The following is a 19,364-nucleotide window of genomic DNA, read 5'->3' on the forward strand; positions in this document are numbered from 1 at the left end:
GCCCATCTCTGTGCTAAGGAAACCCTGAGCTGTGGGTTTCAGTTTCTTTTCACCCCAAAGGATGGGATGAAATCCCCTCTGATTTGACATCCAAAACCACCTTCAGTGTGAACCCCACTGGGGACAGAGAGGAGATGGGATTTCTGAGACAAATTCTAAACTAAAATGTTCACATGGCTCTGTCCAAAGCTGCAGGAAATCAGGATATTCTCCATTTAGAATGTGCATTCTGTATTTTCTGCGTATTAATTATCCACACTAAACTGAAACAAGAGGAGCAGCATCTCCTGGAGAGAAAAGGCAGAACTTGTGCAGAACAGAAATAAATCAAAATTACTTGCTTAAATGCTACTCTTCTAATAGGAGAGATATATGTGTGTATTTATATATGTACACGAAAATATGCATATATGCAAAGCGCCTTCCTGTTCAAAAAGGTTTTTCTGGTTTGTTTCTGTGCTTAAACATATTTTTTCCAGGTAATAATTTTTCATTCTAATTCAAGCCTACCAACAGTGAGGAACTGCAAGCACAGGCAGACTTGAGGATGTAGCACAGTTTTTCTCAACTCCAATTATAAAATAATCCTAGAACCTGATCCAGAAATACTTCATCTTTAAAAAGTCACATCATGAAGATTCTTCAAATTTGAATACTAATTGGTATCTTAAAGCTGCCAAATTAAAAATTATTTTTAAATCACGATGAGATAAGAAAACATTCCATATTCCTGTATTTTATATTATTTAATTTTATTTCATAAGCTATTAACTTCTAGCAATAAAGATGTTTTCAGAGCTTTTGAGTACCCATTGATTTGAGGGAATTTTGATTTATTTTTTTCATAAAGAAGGTAAATATTTTTAAGGTAATATTTCAGCTCCCTTTGTCAGCTTCAGTGCAATATTTGCATTTTCTGTACTACTGCAATGCTGCTCAAATTTCAAATCCCCAATGAAAAAGAGGGGGAAGTCTGCACAAACAGCTATTCCCTGGTATTTATAATCAGGCTGTCTTCAAGTACACAAAATATGGCTGGAAATAAAACACCACAAATTGGTCTTTACATCCTTGTAAAACACAAAACCACGCAGCATTGAGTTTAAATTCTTACTAGAGACATCCTGGTTACACACCAGGCATTAATGTCCCTGCGCAGGGACACTCAGATTATCCAGGGAATTCAGAGACTTTCCATCACTGGAATCTTTTAGAGATAACTCTGATAAATGTCAGTCAGGGAGGGTTGAAGTACTGATGGTGCTTGTGAGTGTGGGAGGGACTAAATCCCCTGCAGCATCCCCTCAGGTGGGTTTGCTCATCATCTCCTGCCTTAGGCTGGTGTTGCCAGGCTGGGATTAGCCAGGCCAGGCTGGAGTGCTCTCTGATTTACCCACCCAGCATTCCTCCTGGCATCATTCTTAATTTAGGGAAAGTTGGGGAGCTCTGGGCAAGCCCAGCCTGGCTGCCCTGCAGGACTGCCCTGCCTCCCTGGCCAGCCCTGGGGTCAGGGCCATGGCCAGGTGAGCCCTGCACCCCCTTGCCCATCATCCCTGGCTGTCAGCACCCCCAAACAGCCCCCAGGGGCTGGGAGCTCCCCAAACCCACAGATCCAGCCAGAACACCACGCTTACCCCTCTCTCAGCACCCCCCCCCAGCTGGGAGGCACTGGGGTGGCTGCCGTGGCCCTGCCTGGCCTTGGGCTCTCTCCAGGAGCATCATCCCAAGCCCAGGGGTGCAAAGCCCCAGGAAAGGCTCTGCAGGCTCAGTCTGAGCCCTGCCTGGCCTTGGGGCTCTCTCCAGAAGCATCGTCCCAAGCTCAGGTGTGCAAAGCTCCAGGAAAGGCTCTGCAGGCTCAGTCTGAGCCCTGCATGGCTCCACTCCCCATGACCCCACAGGAAGCTCCCCATGACCCCACAGCACAAAGGACTCTCACCCATTCATGGCGTGGACGACCCCCCAACCTGAATCTGTCTGTTCTTTTGAGAATAACACCAAAGCAAAGATGTTTCAGAAATTCAGCAGTGTCTCCAGGGAAGGATGACCCAAAGGGACACAATCTCCTCCGCATGAGCTCAGCCTTGTACTGGTGACAGTGAGAGTTGGGACACACAGCACACACACTCTGACCTGTCCTGCTCTCTGTTCCTGGATATTCAGACCTGGCATTGAAGTAATATTTAGAGCAGGAATTGAAAAAGTAAATTCTTACAAGAACTAAATTTCTTTAGCCAAACAGATTGGGGTAATGTCTCTAGAAGCCATATGCTGCTTCACCTCATCCCTGCTTTGGGAGGAAGGAGGTTAAATGGGGGTTTTGGCAGAACAAGCTGTTTTTAAGAGGGCAAATACTTCTGTTTCTTCTATTTTCCGGGCTGCCAACTGCTTCGTCCCCTTCATGCTGACAGACTGCTTAGGCTGCTTTAAAAAATCCTGGGGAATCTCATGGTTTAATTTTTATGGAAGGAGAAAAGAATTTGAGTGTGCGCAGCAATGCTCCCTAAAAACTGTTTTGCTAACTCTGACAACAATCTCTGCTTTTGAGATTAATCTATTTTATATGAAAAAAAATGCTATTTTCTAATAGCTCAGCTTCTCTTGAGAATGCTCCTCCCTGGGCAGCACAATAAAACTCTCTGGTGCAGTGGCAGCTGGATCAGTGTGATCTGTTTAGCAGCAAAGACGATGAAGGATTCCTATTAGGACACATCAGCTTTTAAGTCTGTGTGGCTCTTATACCCCCTGATATCCATGATTTCCCATTGATCTCTTATTGTTCAGTGCCTGGAGAATATTATGTAACACTCTCTGTGCAGACTTACAGAATGAGACAAATCAGAAGCTGGAAGATGTTCACCACTTGTTGTTTTCAGCATCTGCAGCAAAGTTCTGGGAATATGTTCTTGTTGGGGCTTTGTAGCAACACAGGCTGTGAAATGGGGTGACATTTAGGCTTCAAAGCACTCCAAAGTGTTAAAACAAATGAATTTTGGCTCACTTTCTTCTGAAAAGGCTTCATATTTTCTCCATGTTTAATGGAGAGGACTTGAAGAGAGGACAGATTTTCAGTGTCCGAAAAAATGTTACTGGGAAACATTGGTTAAAGTGCACACACATAAATTGTGGAGTCAGTTTTTCATCTCGATCTTGGCTTCATAACTGAGAAGGCTGGCAAAAGACTTACAGTTGTTTATTTTTGTGTGCTGCTATGATTTTAGGAGGGTTGCAAAATACCATTAACATTGGTCTTACAAAATAGATTTTTGTGCTGCCTACGTCTGTGCATTTTTAATGCAATCTACGTTATCACATGTAAAACGCTCTTTAAAAAAATATTAAGATGTAAAGCTGCCACAAAAGACTAGAGAATTAACTTTAGTTCAGCTGACTCATTTCTGACATTTCTTAGTTTTTCACTCATTAATCAAATTGATTAACTGCATATTAATGTACCTCAGGGTGGCAGATTTTTAGAGACAGGGAGATGCATGCAACATTTTCCTGTGGAAAATGTCCTGCATCTTGGATGGGGCCTGCAAGACCCTCAGGATGGAAAGGTCTGGCAAAGGATTTAAGAAATGGAATTGCTTCATTACGCATTCAATAGCCCTCCTGAATTGATATGCTAAGGGAAATGGAGGCTGGCCTGAAAAGATGAAGACAAGGTAAAAAAAATGAAAAATTCTCCATTAAAACATTGAGTTTCTATTCAATTGTGCCTCTCTAGGAAGCAAATGAACCAAATTCCTCAGAGGATGGCACCAGACCTTCATGTGGCTATTTATCTCAGGTTACTTTTAATTCAGTTTAATTAAATTTGCTTCGAGTTCCTCAGCAAACAGTGTTTTCCCTTTTTCAAACCAACTGTTTATTCCCCCGGGCCATTTAATCCGAGGGGCACAGGAGAATTCCTTGTTCCAACGATCTCTTGAGCCGTGCTCATTTCTACGCCTAAAACAACACAAACACTCAACAGCGGCAAAGCCAAACCCAACAACCCCGACGTGTCCGCCCTTGGCAGGAGCTGAACGCTCTCCCCAGAGGGTTTCACAGCTCCCAGTGCCATTTCCCAGAGCAGATGAGGTGGCAGAGCTCCTGCAGGGACAATCCTGCCATGCCTGGTGGATCCAAGGGTCGCCTCCTGCCCCGCCGACACCTGCGCGCGGCTCCCGAGCCAAGCCGCGGTTGCTCACGTGAGGTTCTATTTCCAGGTTTCCCCACCAGGCATCTGCTGTGTTTATACAATCTAAGAACAAGATGATTTCATCACAGAGATGGAAGGTTTCTAGAATCCCCAGGAAAAAAAAAAAAGAGTATAAATATCCACTAGACCACTAGACCCATTTCCTGAGACACGAGGCTTCTTGGAAAGGGAATAGAAGGAGGTTTTGGATCTGGGGCAGTAAGTGTGAGAAAGGAAAATGTTGCTGGGAGAGTGGGAAGAAAATTGTTGAGAATTGGATATGGAAGGAGTGAGAAATTCCAAATATCACCTACCTGAAATTACTAAAATGAGTGCAGTTCTGCCACAACTATTGGAAAAGAAAGTGAAGGGAAGAAAATCACAGTTTAAAAACTGGGGAAAAAAAAGAAGAATCCTATCCAATCTCTGGTCAAGCAGTCCTGACACATATGGCAACATAAAAAGGGGTTTCTCCTGCCTGTTTCACCTTCCCTGAAACCCTGAAATTCTCTTTAGCAGCTTAAAGCAGGAAAACCACAAAGTGACCCAAAGAAAGGTGAGAGCTGCAACCACAAATGACACAGCACAATAACAACATTTTGAAGCGCTTTGAGGGAGCAATGTCTCCATTTCATCTTATTCCAACGGGTTTTAATTTTTTTAGGAATATCCACACTGAGTGCTAGGGGACTGGGACAGACATCCCATCTTCAGAACATTGTACCTGAGCCCAGCAGACACATTATTACAGCTGTTCTGCTCCAGCAGAACTCCAAGGTAAGGAATTTGCATGGAGGAAAATTGGACTGACCAAATTTATGGGAATATTCTTTTTTTAATGCACATCAGCATAAACTGCACAGAAATTCAAGCTACCTGATGTTACATTCAACATTTTCACTCCTAACTAAGAAAAAGAAGCTTGCTGACAACTGCTCTGTATTTTTTCATATCTACATATTCTTTTTTGTAGGTACTCTTTCTAGTATCAATACTTTTTTTACTTTTTTTCACTTTCTCCCAGAGATACCCAAACAGCTGGTCAAATCTTCCTCACTGTGACTTATTTCCAGAGCTGCTAAAGAGATGAAATGCCAAAAGACACATCTTGGGCTGTACTCCACAGGCAGGAACCTGGGAGAAGATGGGAACAGCACAGCACTTCCAACCCCACACAAGAGATCTGGACAAAGAGGTGGGGAAGTTGTTTGTTTAGCTTTTGTTTTTTTCTCCCTCTCTGACTGATTTTTACAGAGTTTTTTAACCTGAACACCCCTTGGCTGCCTTGGCTTCTGCAGGGAGAGCCTTTCCTGCTGCCTGGTGACTCAGGCACTGCTGACAGGTTGGCTCCTGCCTCTCCCTGGCTCTTTGAGCCCTGCTGTCCATCCCACCTGAGCAGGGATTTGACATTCCCACAACAGTTGTGCCACGAGTCTGAGCAAGTGCTGCCTCCACAGGGAGGCTCGACACACAAACAGGGTAAGGCAGCACCCTCACAGGAGTTGTGGAGCAGCTGCATCTTCCCTCCAGTTTCTGGGTGTCCTTTCTGGTTCAAATCTCCAGCTTGAGTCCCCACTGAGCAATGTGGCATATTATAAAAATGATAAGAAAACACTTGAGTGGTGAACCCCATGAAATAAAGTATCTTTTATTTATAAAATGTGAAATAAATTGTCTTTTAGGTCATGAAAGGCCAGCAGGAACCTTAGCTCCAGCCCTGGGCAGCAGCAGCAGCAGCAGCATAAAACCACCAACATCTGCAAGTGTTGCAACATCTGCAACCACCAACACAATGCAAGTGCCTTGGGAGGCCCAAATTTCAGGGGACCATGTCCTGTTCCTGTGTTTTTCCAACTTGTTGCATGAGTAAGGGAAGGGCAACGCATCCAAAGCCCTGCTGAGCAGCACTGAGCGATGTAAGTGATCATTTCACTTTGTTTTCAACCCAGACCTTTGCCTTGGGAATTTTAACAGAAGCTGTCTGAACCAAAAAGGCTTTTCCTTTTTATTCCACCTTTAAGCTGCTAAAAGCTGTACACTGGAAAATAGATATCCTGCCTGGGGCTTCCTGGTAAACACTGGGATGTTAAAACATCTTACCCCAGGCTGCTTTCTCCCCCTTTGCAATCCACAGAAGGAAAGAGAATTCAAGTTAAAAGGTTTGTTACACTCCTGTAAACAGCAGATGATTGGCAGGGCTTGACATCAGCAATTTTTGCAATAAGATCCACATGTGATACAGGGGCTGAAGATAAAAGCAAGGAGGAGGACTGGAGAGGGCTCAGAAACTGCTGCTGAAGGTGTTTGCAGAAGGCTCTGGGAATTTTTGACCACTTCACACGGTTAGAGATGGGGGAGGCACCAAAGCAGCAGAATCCTGCTGGGGGACTGGGGGAAAGCAGCCCCAGAAAGGGACAGAGCTGCAAAGTGCCACCAGAGCATTTCTGCCAGAAGGGACTGCTCCAGCAGAGCTCTGAGGGAAAACAGTGAGGAAAATACCAAAGCAAACCAGCCAAAAAAAAAAAAACCAAAAAAAAAAAAATCCCAAAAAAACCCCACCAACCACCACGAACAAACAATAACAAAACAAAACAACAAAAACCCACCAAAAATAACAAACAACTAGGTAGAAGAGAAGATTCTTGCATTTCTACAAGCACAATAAGGCAGATATTTGGGAATGGCCAAGAGAAGCCATTTCCTATTTCCTTCCTGGATTTCTGAGTCCAAATTCTCTTTCCTAAAAGATGTCCTGTTTCCTCTAGCAGGAATGGTTGTGATGGTTTGAGTCCATTGCTTGCTCTCTATCTACTCATACTGTCTTTAAAAACAGGACAGGGCATTTCTTTACAAACTCTTCATAAAATTCATTTCACCATGTACTGATATACAAAGGCAACCATTTCAATTTTAGTCTTGGACTACCTCTAATCTATATTACAAAAAAAAATGTGAATTAAATTATTTTACACTTTCATAGATCCTCTGAGCTATCACAGACCCCCTGCTCTGCATGGCCAGGGAACACTCTGAAATCCACAAATCCAGGGCACAGAAGGGATTTTCCTGAGGCACAAAATATTCTTACCCTGCCCCAGCCACAGCCCTCACCTGAACTGGGAATTTTCTCTCAAGGTGAGTTTGCTAAAATCCAGCCTCAGTTTTATACTTTTTTGAAAGCGCAGAAAACTGATTTCCTGTGGCTCAGTAATGAGAGCAGTAATTGCCACGGGGCTGACAATAATTTATGCAGAGGTTCTCAATTGCTTCTGATGGCCTGTCAGATGGTGAAAGGGAATGCAAAGCAGATCATCAAAACCACTCCTGAGAACAACATTCTTGAAACCTGCACTGCTGCTAAGGAATATGGAAAGGAAGAACTGGGGTGGCTTCTGGAGAAGCAATAAAAGTGCACTTTTATCCAGAGATTCCTCTAGATCAGATTCCCTGATTGCGCCAGACATGGAAATCTTGTTCTCCAAGACTCACCCAGATCTGAAATGAAGATGTGAACGCTCACATCCATGATGCTCCACCCTTGCACAAGGCTCCTGAGCACTCTAATATTTGTTGGAAGTGTGGATTTTATCCTGCTTTTCTCCTTCAAAAGCCTCAGGAGAAATATATTTTGCACTTCAACTGCAGACAGCAGCTAAATGTTAATTCTGTTACAGCATCAAAAGTAATGAGTGGGTTTCAAGAGTCGAGAAAAGAAAGAGTTATACTAATTTTTAAAAATACAGATGAGTTCAACTTATTATATTAACCAGTAATGCCATTGGTAGATATAAGTTTAGGATGTGTGAGAGGCAGATATAGATATATTAAATAAAGGCAGATAAATGCTCAATTTACAAGTGGTGTTCCCCTGACATTGTGTTCTAAAGTCTCTTGTTTCCATATTGTCCTTTAATCCTCCAAAGCAAGACTGTCACTTCTGGGGGGTGACAACTTTTCAAGTTACTTCAAGTAAGAAGTTGATGAGCTCAGAATATTGGCAGTGGTGGTTGAATAAATCAGTGTGGAAAGAAAACTCCTCTTAGCTCATTTTCAAAATAAAAATGCATTTCATTTGGAAAAACAAAAGAAAAAAATAGAATTTTAAAGAGGAGGCAAGATCAAGAATAGAGAACAACATGTGTCATCTCTCCTTTCTAACACCTGGCTGTACTTTCAGCAGTAAATATATTTTTTTCAAGGGAAAAAAACTCAACATAAAAGTTGCCAATAAGTGCATATTTCAATTAAATTTTCATTCTGGGGAGAGTCAGTAAAGGGGAATACTGAAGACAAACCCATTAAAATAATTTTCAAGTGGGATTAATCCCCACTTCACCAAGGCTAAATCAAGATTAATATGTCTATTTTCCAGTGTTTGGGACTCTTCAAAAAGGTCATCTAACAATAAACTAAAGGTACCCTTGGCAGCAATTTATGATATACTAATTTTAAAATTAAATGGAATTATTTATACAGCTGCTCAAAGAAAGACTTCCAAAAAAAGTGTGGAAGACCTTTACAATGTGTTCCACAAATTGGATTGCAAGATATTAATTAATTTGATTTATTTTATTGTGTAAACCAGGGCAAAAACTTTCAGGAAAACAATTCTTAAAGCAGGGAGAGCAGTGACTATTGAATAGAATGCTGTGCTGTGGGAAAACACAAACACATTTTCCCAGGCTGTGCTGCTGAGCTTTCCAGACTCCCTCAAAATCTCAGCTGGCTCCTGTCTTCCCATGGGAAAAGAAACATTTTAAATGCAGGATCAAAATAATAAGAATAACAATTTGAAAAAGAAAGGAGCAAGCCTCCACTGCATGATGACACAGCTCCCCTCTTCCTAAAACCTGGAGAAATCATGCTTTCAAAATTCCTTTCTCCCAAAATCAAATCAAATAAGGCAATATGCACATTTAGTCTAAGGTAAATCCTAATTTTGTAAAGAATCTCTCATGGTTTATAATGTCCCCAAGGTATCCCACCAGAAATCATGCTTTCAAAATTCCTTTCCCCCAAATCAAAACAAAATAAAATAAGATAGGGCAATCTACACATTTAGTCTAAGTTAAATTCTAATTTTGTAAAGAATCTCTCATGGTTTATAATGTCCCCAAGGTATCCCACCAGTGAGATGAGGTAATTCCAATAAATAACATTTTCTTCAGTTAAAAAAAAAAAGCAATGACTCCTTTATCTTTTCATGCCTAAATCGAGCACCTGCTGGATCAATAGCCCAGCATTCAAAATGCAGTGAGGAAGAAATGAAAGAGTCCCAATTATTTATAAAGGATTAAAGAACCCCGAGCAGGAGCCAGGAGCTGTGCATGGCTACGTGCTGATTGTGCTGCTGAATGGGAAGGGAAGGAGGAAGGGGCTGCAAGGAAAGCAGCCAAAGGAAACTGCAGCAAATGTAAAAAGCATTTCAGGGCTATATTTAGAGGAAGACATTCTTCCTACATTTGCCAAGCTGCTCACGTCATTTCACACAGCATGTTTGATCCAGCTTTAGAAGTCTGGGAGGGAGCAGGAGAGGGGGGGAGGAAAAAATCTGGATCAGCTGCCAGAAATGGAAATCTTGAATTTATGGAGAGGAACAAATATTTTAAGCATGTGAATTTAAGAGTGCTTTCCAAAGAGGGTGGGGGGGAATTGGGAAAAGAGGAGGGGGGCAGGCAGGGGGGTAAAACTTCCTGCAGCCAGAAAGGCTCTGCAGAACATGGAGAATATTTACCAGGAACAGGACTTTGCTCCAATATTCCCTTTGGAACCAGGCTCACGAGCCTGAGCTGCACCACTAAAAATACTAAAATGTGTGAATCTCACTGAGTTCAAGCCTTCATCTGGTGTAAACTGGAGATCTGTGCTCCTGCAATGGGATCCAGCAGTTACATAAGCAATTACATATTTCTCATCCATAATATGTGATAAACAACCACAAAGGATGAATCAAACACCCTCCAAATGCAGGCTCAGAGGTGCAAACTGTATCAAAACCACTCCAGTTTCACAAGAAAGTTATGATTTTCCTTTAACTCACGTCATGAGGTTCAGGATTTGCATAAAGAAACGTCAAGATGAAAAGAAAAATATGTCAGGAGCAGATGTAATGGGATCAGGAACAAACCACGTGGAAATTTCCTGTTGGTGACCTTCTGGACGGTGGTGATGGAATTGATTTGAGATTTAGGACATGCTTTGCTTAAACTGAGATGACTTCTGTGAAAAGTTTTTACCTTCATTCCCTTCTCCAGGTGGCTGATAAAACGAAAGCCCCAAAGATATGATGGCTGCAATTTCCAAGATGATAAGAGTCACGTCCTGCAACGCTTCCCAAACTAGCTGTATGAATGTTTTTGGCTTCTTTGGAGGTATAAAATTTTTTCCAAAAATAAGCTTTCTTTTTTCTAGGTCTGCAGCAGTGCCAGCTAATCCTGTAAAAAAAAAAAAAAAAAAAAAAAAAAATCAGGTCAAATTGCCATGAAATAGAAAATGCATCCCTATAAATTGCTTCTCCAAGAAAAATTCCAAGCTGTAGCACCTATGGCATATTGACAAATGTAAATATTACATTTCAATTGTGCTTTCATGAGAGGATTTGTCCTGATATTCTGAACAGAATTCTCACGAGCTCCATTTAGCACTAATTCCTGCCATGTTTAATCATTAAAAAGTCTTTGAATTCAGACATTTGTATTAATAAGACCTATGTATACACATATATACAAACAATGACTTCTGAAAATAGACCCTAAAGCACAAAGAAATTATTTTTGGGATGAAGCTGGAATAGCTGATGGAAGCTTTTGGTAATACCTGTAGCATATCACACAAATCTTTGTTCTGAACGCAGAGGATAAATCAATAAACCCTCTCTTGTGCTACTTCAAAGCAACCTCTGGCTGCAAATGGACTTCAGCACATCCCTGGAATGAGCTGCATCACATTTTTGTCACAGGAAAAAGGCAAAGTGACAAGTTAAGTATGCACAGAAGGGCAAAAGGAAACAACATGGATCCATGTGTGTTACATGATGCTTCAATTTAAGAGCATTTCAATTTAAGCACACAGGATAACAATGGTGGTTGTGCTGAACAATCCACTGGGGTACTTTTTTCCCCTCCTTTTTTAAATATATTAAAGGATGCACTTCTGGTGCCTTTCCAGAAAAGCAAAACAAAACGAAACAAAACCACCAAAAACAAACAAACAAAAACTCCCAAAACTTGCAAGCATCAAGGTAAAATAACTGAGCCCAAATATCCCTCTGAGCAGCATAAAAAACTGCAAGAAGCCTTCCATATTTCTGCCAAACAATTCCTGATATAATTGGTTAAATTGGAAAAGTCCTTTGGGATCATCAAGTCCAGCTGTTCCCCCAGCACTCCCAATCCCACAACCACACATCCCTTAAATCCCTCCAGGAGTGGTGACTCCACCACAGCCTGTTCCAAGGCTGGTCACCCCTTCCTATGGAGAAATGTTTGCTAATACTCAATTTGCACCTGGAGGCTGTTTCCTCTTGTCTTATTTAGTGAGGAGACCAACCCAGCTGGAACATTTACAGAACTTTAGGTTTTGAACGTGATCAACAACATATTTATGGTTATTTAGGATTATTGATGGCTATGTATGGCTATCCATCATTACATGACACCAGGAAAACACCAGAACTGAGGAACAGAAGGAGCAGAAGGTGTCTGTGAGAGAGGAAATTTGGAGGAGTAGAAGGTGCCTGTGAGGGAGGAAACCACCAACCCCACGCCATGGAGATTCCTGGATTTGGGGCAATTCCCTGCCTCCCCCAAAGCACATGGGATACCTCAGGAATGGGAAGCCCTGCAAATATCCCCTCCAAGCAGTGAGGGAATGCCAAGGGTCCCCACTCTGTGCCTGGCACCCCTAGCAGCCCTGTGGCCCCCAGTCCCTCCCGGGTGGTTCCTTCATTTCCTCGGGACGAAAGCGATGCTCCCCTGGCCGGATCAGTCCTGCCTCACTGCAGGCACATCCTGACTCACCTTTCCCTTCAGGTGTCTCCTTACAGCTGGTGGGAGGCTTCTGGCTCTTGGTTAACTCATCAAAGTTTCATTTCCCCCTCAGCTGCTGAGAAACACGAGCCCCTCCTGCGGATCAGGGGTTATTATTACCTCACCCCGTTTAATTTGCAGGGCCTCGTGCTCAGTGACACTGGGACAGGTTCCAGAGTCTGCATCACCCTCCAGCATCCAAACTCCGCTCAGAGCTCCCAGGCAGCTTCCAAGGCTGGGAAAATCAGGAGTTGCTGCCTTTTTTGTGAGCCCACGGAGGTCACAGAAGTTTGGGCAATGCAGGTGAGGGATGAGGCAGCCACTCCCAGCGACCAGGTCCAGCACACACCAAAGCAGGACACCCTGAGCAGCACCAGAGGCTGCCAAAAGGAAGGATTTATACTAAAAATCAGAGACTTATGGTATCATTAAGGTTGGAAAAGACCTCTAAAATCATTGAACCCAACTTTTAAGCCAACACTGCCAAGTCCACCACATCCCCAGGCACCTGCATGTTTCTGAATGCTCCCAGGGATGGTGATTCCATCACTCCCCTGAGGAGCCTCTTCCAGGGCTTGACAATCCTTTCATGGAGAAATTTTTCCTAACATTCAATCTAAACCTTCCCTGGAATACCTCGAGGCCATTTCCTCTTGTGGACCTTGTTCTCTGGGGGCAGAGCCTGACACCCCCCGGCTGTCCCCTCCTGTCAGGGAGTTCTGCAGAGCCAGAAATTCCCCCTGAGCCTCCTTTTCTCCAGGCCGAGCCTTTCTCAGCTCCTCCTCTTGGGACTTGTACCAAAGGCACCCACAATTTGCATCACACCCCCAAAAGTCAACCTACTCAACCTCACACATGAAGGGGAAGCTCCATGGGCACCACTGACAGGGATTTGGGAGAGAAATTTTAATCTGCTGCAGCTTCAGGCAGCAATACAAAACTCTGGAAGGGAAAACTCAAAGACTGGAAGGAGCAGACATCTGAGCAATGCCTGTTTTCCACCACAGAACATTGGTGCTCAGTGGTGGGGCAGCTCCAGCAGCTCAGCACGGCTCTGGAGCTCTCCAGCACGGCAGGGATGGCTGGGACAGCACAGGGAAAAGCTGCAGGGATTCTCAATAATCCCAGTCACAGTTACCAAGGTGTGCTGAATTCCTGAGTTTGAAATGATGGCCTGTAGCTCGCTGCCAGAAGGGCACACAAAGGACAGCTCCTGTCCTGGGTTTCTGATTTGTGTAAAATACACCTGAGGAGCCTCCAAAGCCAAGGAGAGACTGCAACTCCAAGAGCTGCTTTTTCTCTAAGATAAGATTTGGCCATTTAGACACCATAAGGCTAAGGAACAGACTGTCTAAAGCCTCCATGGTCATCCTCATTTTCCTGACTATAGTCCACATAATGCTGGAATCCAGACGTCAGTCATTCAGACTCTTCCATTTCTGTTAATATTATTTTCCTTAACAACCGCAAACAAGGGTAAATTATCCAGATGATTTTATTCTTTTCTCTAAGCCTTGGTGAAATTACTCACCCTCTCAGTCTCATCTGAAAACCAGAGTATATTCATCTTTAATAATGAAATTTATTTCCTTGTAAATCATTTAGAAATCCTGGAAAATTACATCCAGTGTTCAGCTCAAACTAAAAGGTTTCCCTTCTCCTGTGACCCAGCCATCACTCAGAATCCTGCCCAGCAAAGTTTTGGGGCTGCTTTTTTTTTAAATTCCCACTGAATACCAGAAATGGGCAAACTCTTCTAATGAGGGAGAGAAAGAGAAAGGAAAGGGGACAATGGGGAAATGTGATGAAATTGGATTTTAAGAGTTGTGTAGAGATAAGGGCCAGCAAAATGCATGGAATTTACAAAGATGTGGGGAAAGAGCCTGAGCCTCTGGAGCACAGCAAGAGGTTTGTTCTGCAAAACACCCAGAAATCCTCAGAATACAGAAAAAAGTACTCAAGGGGTAATTCTTATCTTTTCCAAGTCAGCTGCTCTACTCAGAGAGGTTATTTTAATTATTCCTGGGGGGCTGTGAGAGAGGCTGGGCTTGGCCAGGCCGGAGGTGGCTGGTGGTGCCCAGATGGCACAGGCAGCCACGAGCACAGCGAGGGCAGCACGGGATATCTGCCCCCAGCAGCACCTGAGCCTGGAGATGCCTTTCCTGCTGCTCCAGGCACGTTGGGTTTTTATCATGTTAAACACACCCACTTCATCTCCTGAATATTATTGTTTCATTCCTCCCTGGAGCCCTGTGACAACAATGAAAGAGCATTGCAGATGAAGGCAATTTAAAACATCATTTCTGTGCGAGGATAGAAAACATCCAAGGACGTGGAGAAGAACCAATGGGGACTAAAAAACATGAATGGAAATAGAAGCTCAGCAGGACTTGAGATTTCACATATTCCCAGCACAAGCAGCAGCCTCCCATTTCTGTTCAGTGTGGCAATAAAAGTCACAGACTGGCTGGGTTTAGGTTCATTTCTCCACACAAGCATGAATATTTTATTTAAGTGCTTTTCTAGGTCAAAGCTGTGCAGTACAACTTTGCTTGACCCGGGTGTTTAGAGCAGCTGTGCAGATTCGGGTTAAATTTACATACAAATATTGCACACAGGTTCAGGAAATGCTGTGAAAATTCACTGATGCTTCCAGCACTTGGGTCATTTCTTAAGGTTTCATTTTTCAAAAGTTTTAACCAAAATTTGTGGGAGAATGAAAGTGATTGCAGAGAAAACTTTTCCTACAATGTCGTGCAGTATGTTAAATTCATTTAGGATTTAATCTGGCATTGTTGCCTTTTTGGAGGGAGAAAAAGAACGCAGAATTGGAGAAATGCCACTTAATGAATTTTCTCTGTTCCTTATCTACATCTGCCAGTTCCTGCACATTGAATATAAAGCCATTTTTTCAATTAATGCCTGGAAAATTGTATTTTTCTGACAGTCATCTCTGCTGCAACCAAATGGAGCATGACAAACACAGAATGATTCTGATGCTGCAAAAATAGCAAAAGCACAGCACATCTAACACAACAATGAAAAAATACCACCATAAAACTTTTAAGAGAATGTTTGAAATTAGTTCAAATTAGGAGCTGAAGAATGAAGAATTTACATTTGCATTAATTGCACAAATAAAGCAGTCATTGCTTATTAAATTCCTTCTGTGCTTTTTCTGATGCAGCCAAAGAAAAAATAAAATAAAAATTTCAAATAGCAAAACCTGTAAATAATGGTATTTTAAAAATCAAATGTGAGATTTATTCAGCTTGGAAGCAAAAGGTTTCCAAGGATGTTGTGGAAATGAAGGGAGAGAGGGAAAGCAACTATTTTGATTAGAGATAATTAAAAATTAGGTGTGACACACCTGAGTTCTTCCTGTGAGAACCCATGGTTTTATCTCTGAAGCCAAAATCCCCCTTGGCTTCAAACTCTCTTCTCCCATGATGAGCACTCCCACCATCACAGAAATTAAAGAATATAACACCCAAAGAATCCCCTGGACAGTTATTTCATTTTCCTTGCCTGCTTTCACCAAGTGCATGTATTTCCCATGGAGCTCCCTGCCATTCCTGCTGCTCCACGAGAATTCAGGAAACCCTTCCCCAGGCCCACGGAGCTCTCACATCTTCCTGATGAACATTAATTACAAAAATCAGCCCAGTAGCTGCTGGGCTAACAAGGACAATTCAAGTCCCTCACTAAACATTTTTAGTGGGGTTTGACTCTCTGCCTTTGCAGTCAGAGTTTTGCTCCACTTTTCCCTGTCCAACAACCAAGAAATAGCTTGGCTTTTATCCTTCCATCTCCTCAGCAGCAATCTAAGCAGCTTCATCTCTGTAACAGTGACTGAAGGAGCTGGAAATGTCACATTTTCAATTCAAATGAAGAGCTTGGAGCCAACAGATTCAGTTCCTGAGGTGTGCCTTGGAAACTGCCCCAACCTAACTGGGAAGGCAGGGGGACACTCCCAGTAAACTGTTCTGGTTTGGATCAAATGCTCAGTAAGGTCTGGTTTGTCCCTAAGGTATAAAGATGTCATCACTGTGATGTAATCCAGCACCAGCCTCCCTTATTCCCCATTGGAAAGTGGGACTGGGAGGAAGAAAACCTTACATTCCCTCATTTTCTCTCTATCCCTTCCTAAAAGCCCCAACACCATTCAGGAATTCTTCATGACCCTTGTTTATCCAAGGAAAACAAACACCTGGAATACCACAAAACCACAGCTTGTATTAAACTGGCACAAGAGGATTGGTTTCCAGGTAAAACATACCCCAAAGAAGGGAAACACAAAGTGGAAATATTCACCCCTGCAATAGGTGCCTCTGGGGCCTCCCAGTTTTACCAAGATTTTCCATGAAGTACATTGAAATTCTGTCCAAGTGATATTAAAATAAAGTCAGTTGAGAGAATGCTGTCCATCAGAAGGAGAGAGTTTAATGAGAGCATCATCTAATTCCAGCAAGGTGAATTAGAATTTCACTACTGAATGAACCTCAACAAATAATAATTTCCTTCTAATCTCAGGACTACAAAGCTGTCTCTAAGTGTAATGAATCTCATTACCCTTTTTCATTAATATCACTTGAATACTTTTTTTTATAAAGGTTAAGAAATACATCCAAAAATTAAAAGCCTTTGGCATTGCAGTCATCTAAGCACGTGTCCTGTAAGCTTTATGCTGCTGCTGGGACTCTTCCTGTGGGCAGAACTTTGCTGGACCCAAACCCTCCTGGACTCAAACACTTTAGAGCCACATCCAGGCAGCCAGCATAGAGAAAAGAGGGCACAGAAACAGGAAATTAATTACCTCCCTCTCCACTTCCTCATTAATCACCCTCCCTCTTCACATCTGACAGCAACGAGTGGCTCAGCCACCCTGTCCTGCCCTCTGAGCTCTGCCACCCCTCAGCACCCAAATCCAACGACCTGGCCACAAAAACCCTCCTAGAAACCCTCATTCTGACAGGGTGCAACCCCAGCTACCACCTGAGTCACACAAATTATGCAAATACCTCTGTAATTCCGTGACCTTTCAAAAAATAAAGGATTGAAGAGCTTAACAATTGTTCTTACAGACTGATTGTCTAGTGCAAATGTTAGGTACAGCTGTTAGGAACAGGTACAGAACAGCTTGCACATGAATTCCCATCTCTCAATCTGTAGAAATTCTAGAAAACTTTATCTCAATTTGATGAGGCAGGGAAAGGCTGAGGTTCCTGCCCCAGACAGGTTGGGGGCAGTTCAGGGCAGTGAATCCACATCATCTGGGATTGCTGATTTACATTTACACCAGGCAGGGTTTGTTACTGCCCAGAAGCACTGAATGCTCCGTGACATCTCTAATTCCCCATCAGCCATTTGGGGTTTTATTTCTTCCATCATCTTTTAATTCCTTTCTAAAGTCGAATTGCCCTGAAATGAAGCCATTGAGCAGGAACAAACAGTTTACATAAGATGAGTAATAACAGCAGCACCAGAAATGGTTCTTGATAGTGGCTGAAAACAGCCCCAAAAAAAGCCACTCATGTGAAAGATGTGCCATGATTTCATAATAATCTAATGACTGGACTTATGTGCAGCACACGAACATGAGCCAGGACTGGGGCAACAGATGAGACATCAAATATTAAAGGCAAGACATGCACTGTAGCAGATGACTAATGGTTTTCTGGCCCAAACAGAGAGCAAGAAGCTTTCTGCAAAGGCTGATAAAGCATTCAGTGAGAGCTCAAGGTCCAGCATGAAGAAAAGGGAATCAGGATTCATTTTTTTTCTGATTTTCTGCTGTCAGTGGGAGTGTGGCTGCTGAGAGGGAAGAGAATTATCCCAGCAGAAATCATTCCTTCAGCTCTTACCCCACCTGGAAATCATGAAACCATCCACACTTGTCTCACCTCCATACCCCAGGCTCCTGGAAACATTTTTCTTTTGCTTTATCATGATATAATATCAAGTACAATAAAGCCATTAGATTCTGGGCAAGGATTGTAATTAATACTAATAATCTATAAAAAATACTAACAGTCTGGAATTAATACCCATCATCCCAACCATCACCAACCAGATAACAAAATAACAATAAAAATTCCTTTTTGTGTTAGATATGTAAATACCAGAGCAGTAACAGCACAGATCTTCACCCAGCATTAAGAGACAATGAAACTGAACGTTGTGGGAGGGTTTGGCAGCCAAGCCAAAGAATCCCAAGGCAGTGGGACACCCCACAGGCACTGGATCCTCCAGGTTTGTTCAGCATCACAGACCCTCAGCTTCTGCACGGTTTTGGGGCTTTTAAAAAAGGGATAGAGAGAAAATGAGGGAATGTAAGGCTTTCTATCCCCAGTCCCATTTTCCAGGGACTTCAAAGCCTTGAGAATGATTCTTCAAACAGATTTTTTTGTTATTAAAACCAAGCAATGATTTCCCTCCCATAGAAAGTAACATTAGGATTTAAAGTGGACCATACAAATGCCCTCTGCACATTTTGTATCACCCACAAAGCCCTGACTTCCTACTCAAACACAGACGTGGCACCAGTAAAATGATGTTGATTCAGAGTATACAGGAAATAGTATCAAAAATGTGGAGCTACAGTGCTGAATTATAATAATATAATTTTTCCAGATAATGTGAAATCTTTTTCTTGCTCTTGATATTTAAGTTAAATCAGCATCCCTGGGTCCATTTTAAGAGTCAGTTAAGACACATTAAGGGGTTGTTCTGTAGGTCAGGCTTGGAAAGCACTAACACATAAATCAGGTCATGGCAAGGAGCACCCATGGAAGTTTAACAGAGGAGATCCAAGGTGATTGTCAAGAAAACAATCACAGAACGAACGACATCAAAATGTCATCATGGAAAGTCTTCCTTAACTAACACATCTTCATAAGCTCTTATTACTGTTCTCACTGGACCCTACTCAAAAAAAAACCAAAAAACACCAGTTCACAAAAATTTCCAGTGGCAATTTCAGGAAAAAAAAAGACCCCCAAGTCCATCTGTGGGTCCCTGTTCCCACCCCACAGGTGAGAAGTGCTGCTGGCAGAGGCAGCCTGAGCCTGCCTGGTGCACCCAGCCCAGCCTGGGCAGGGCAGGCTCCAAGGGGAAGCATTTCCATCAGGGTGTGTGGCACCAGTGCCTGCAGG

The 19,364-nt window shown here is 42.8% G+C and overlaps 1 protein-coding gene across 15 annotated transcripts in view; it reads right to left on the reverse strand.

The window, feature by feature from the left end:
• ATP2B2 (ATPase plasma membrane Ca2+ transporting 2) overlaps positions 1-19,364 on the reverse strand; it is a 391,446-nt gene that overhangs the window by 101,758 nt on the left and 270,324 nt on the right. For all 15 annotated transcript variants that reach the window (XM_064432245.1, XM_064432232.1, XM_064432231.1 and 12 more), the window contains one exon: positions 10,420-10,617. In XM_064432245.1, coding sequence (XP_064288315.1) covers positions 10,420-10,617 — 198 coding nt within the window. The remainder of the gene's footprint in view (positions 1-10,419; positions 10,618-19,364) is intronic.

The sequence above is a fragment of the Passer domesticus genome, chromosome 9 (assembly GCF_036417665.1).
Source record: "Passer domesticus isolate bPasDom1 chromosome 9, bPasDom1.hap1, whole genome shotgun sequence".
In the NCBI taxonomy this organism is placed as follows: Eukaryota; Metazoa; Chordata; class Aves; order Passeriformes; family Passeridae; genus Passer; species Passer domesticus.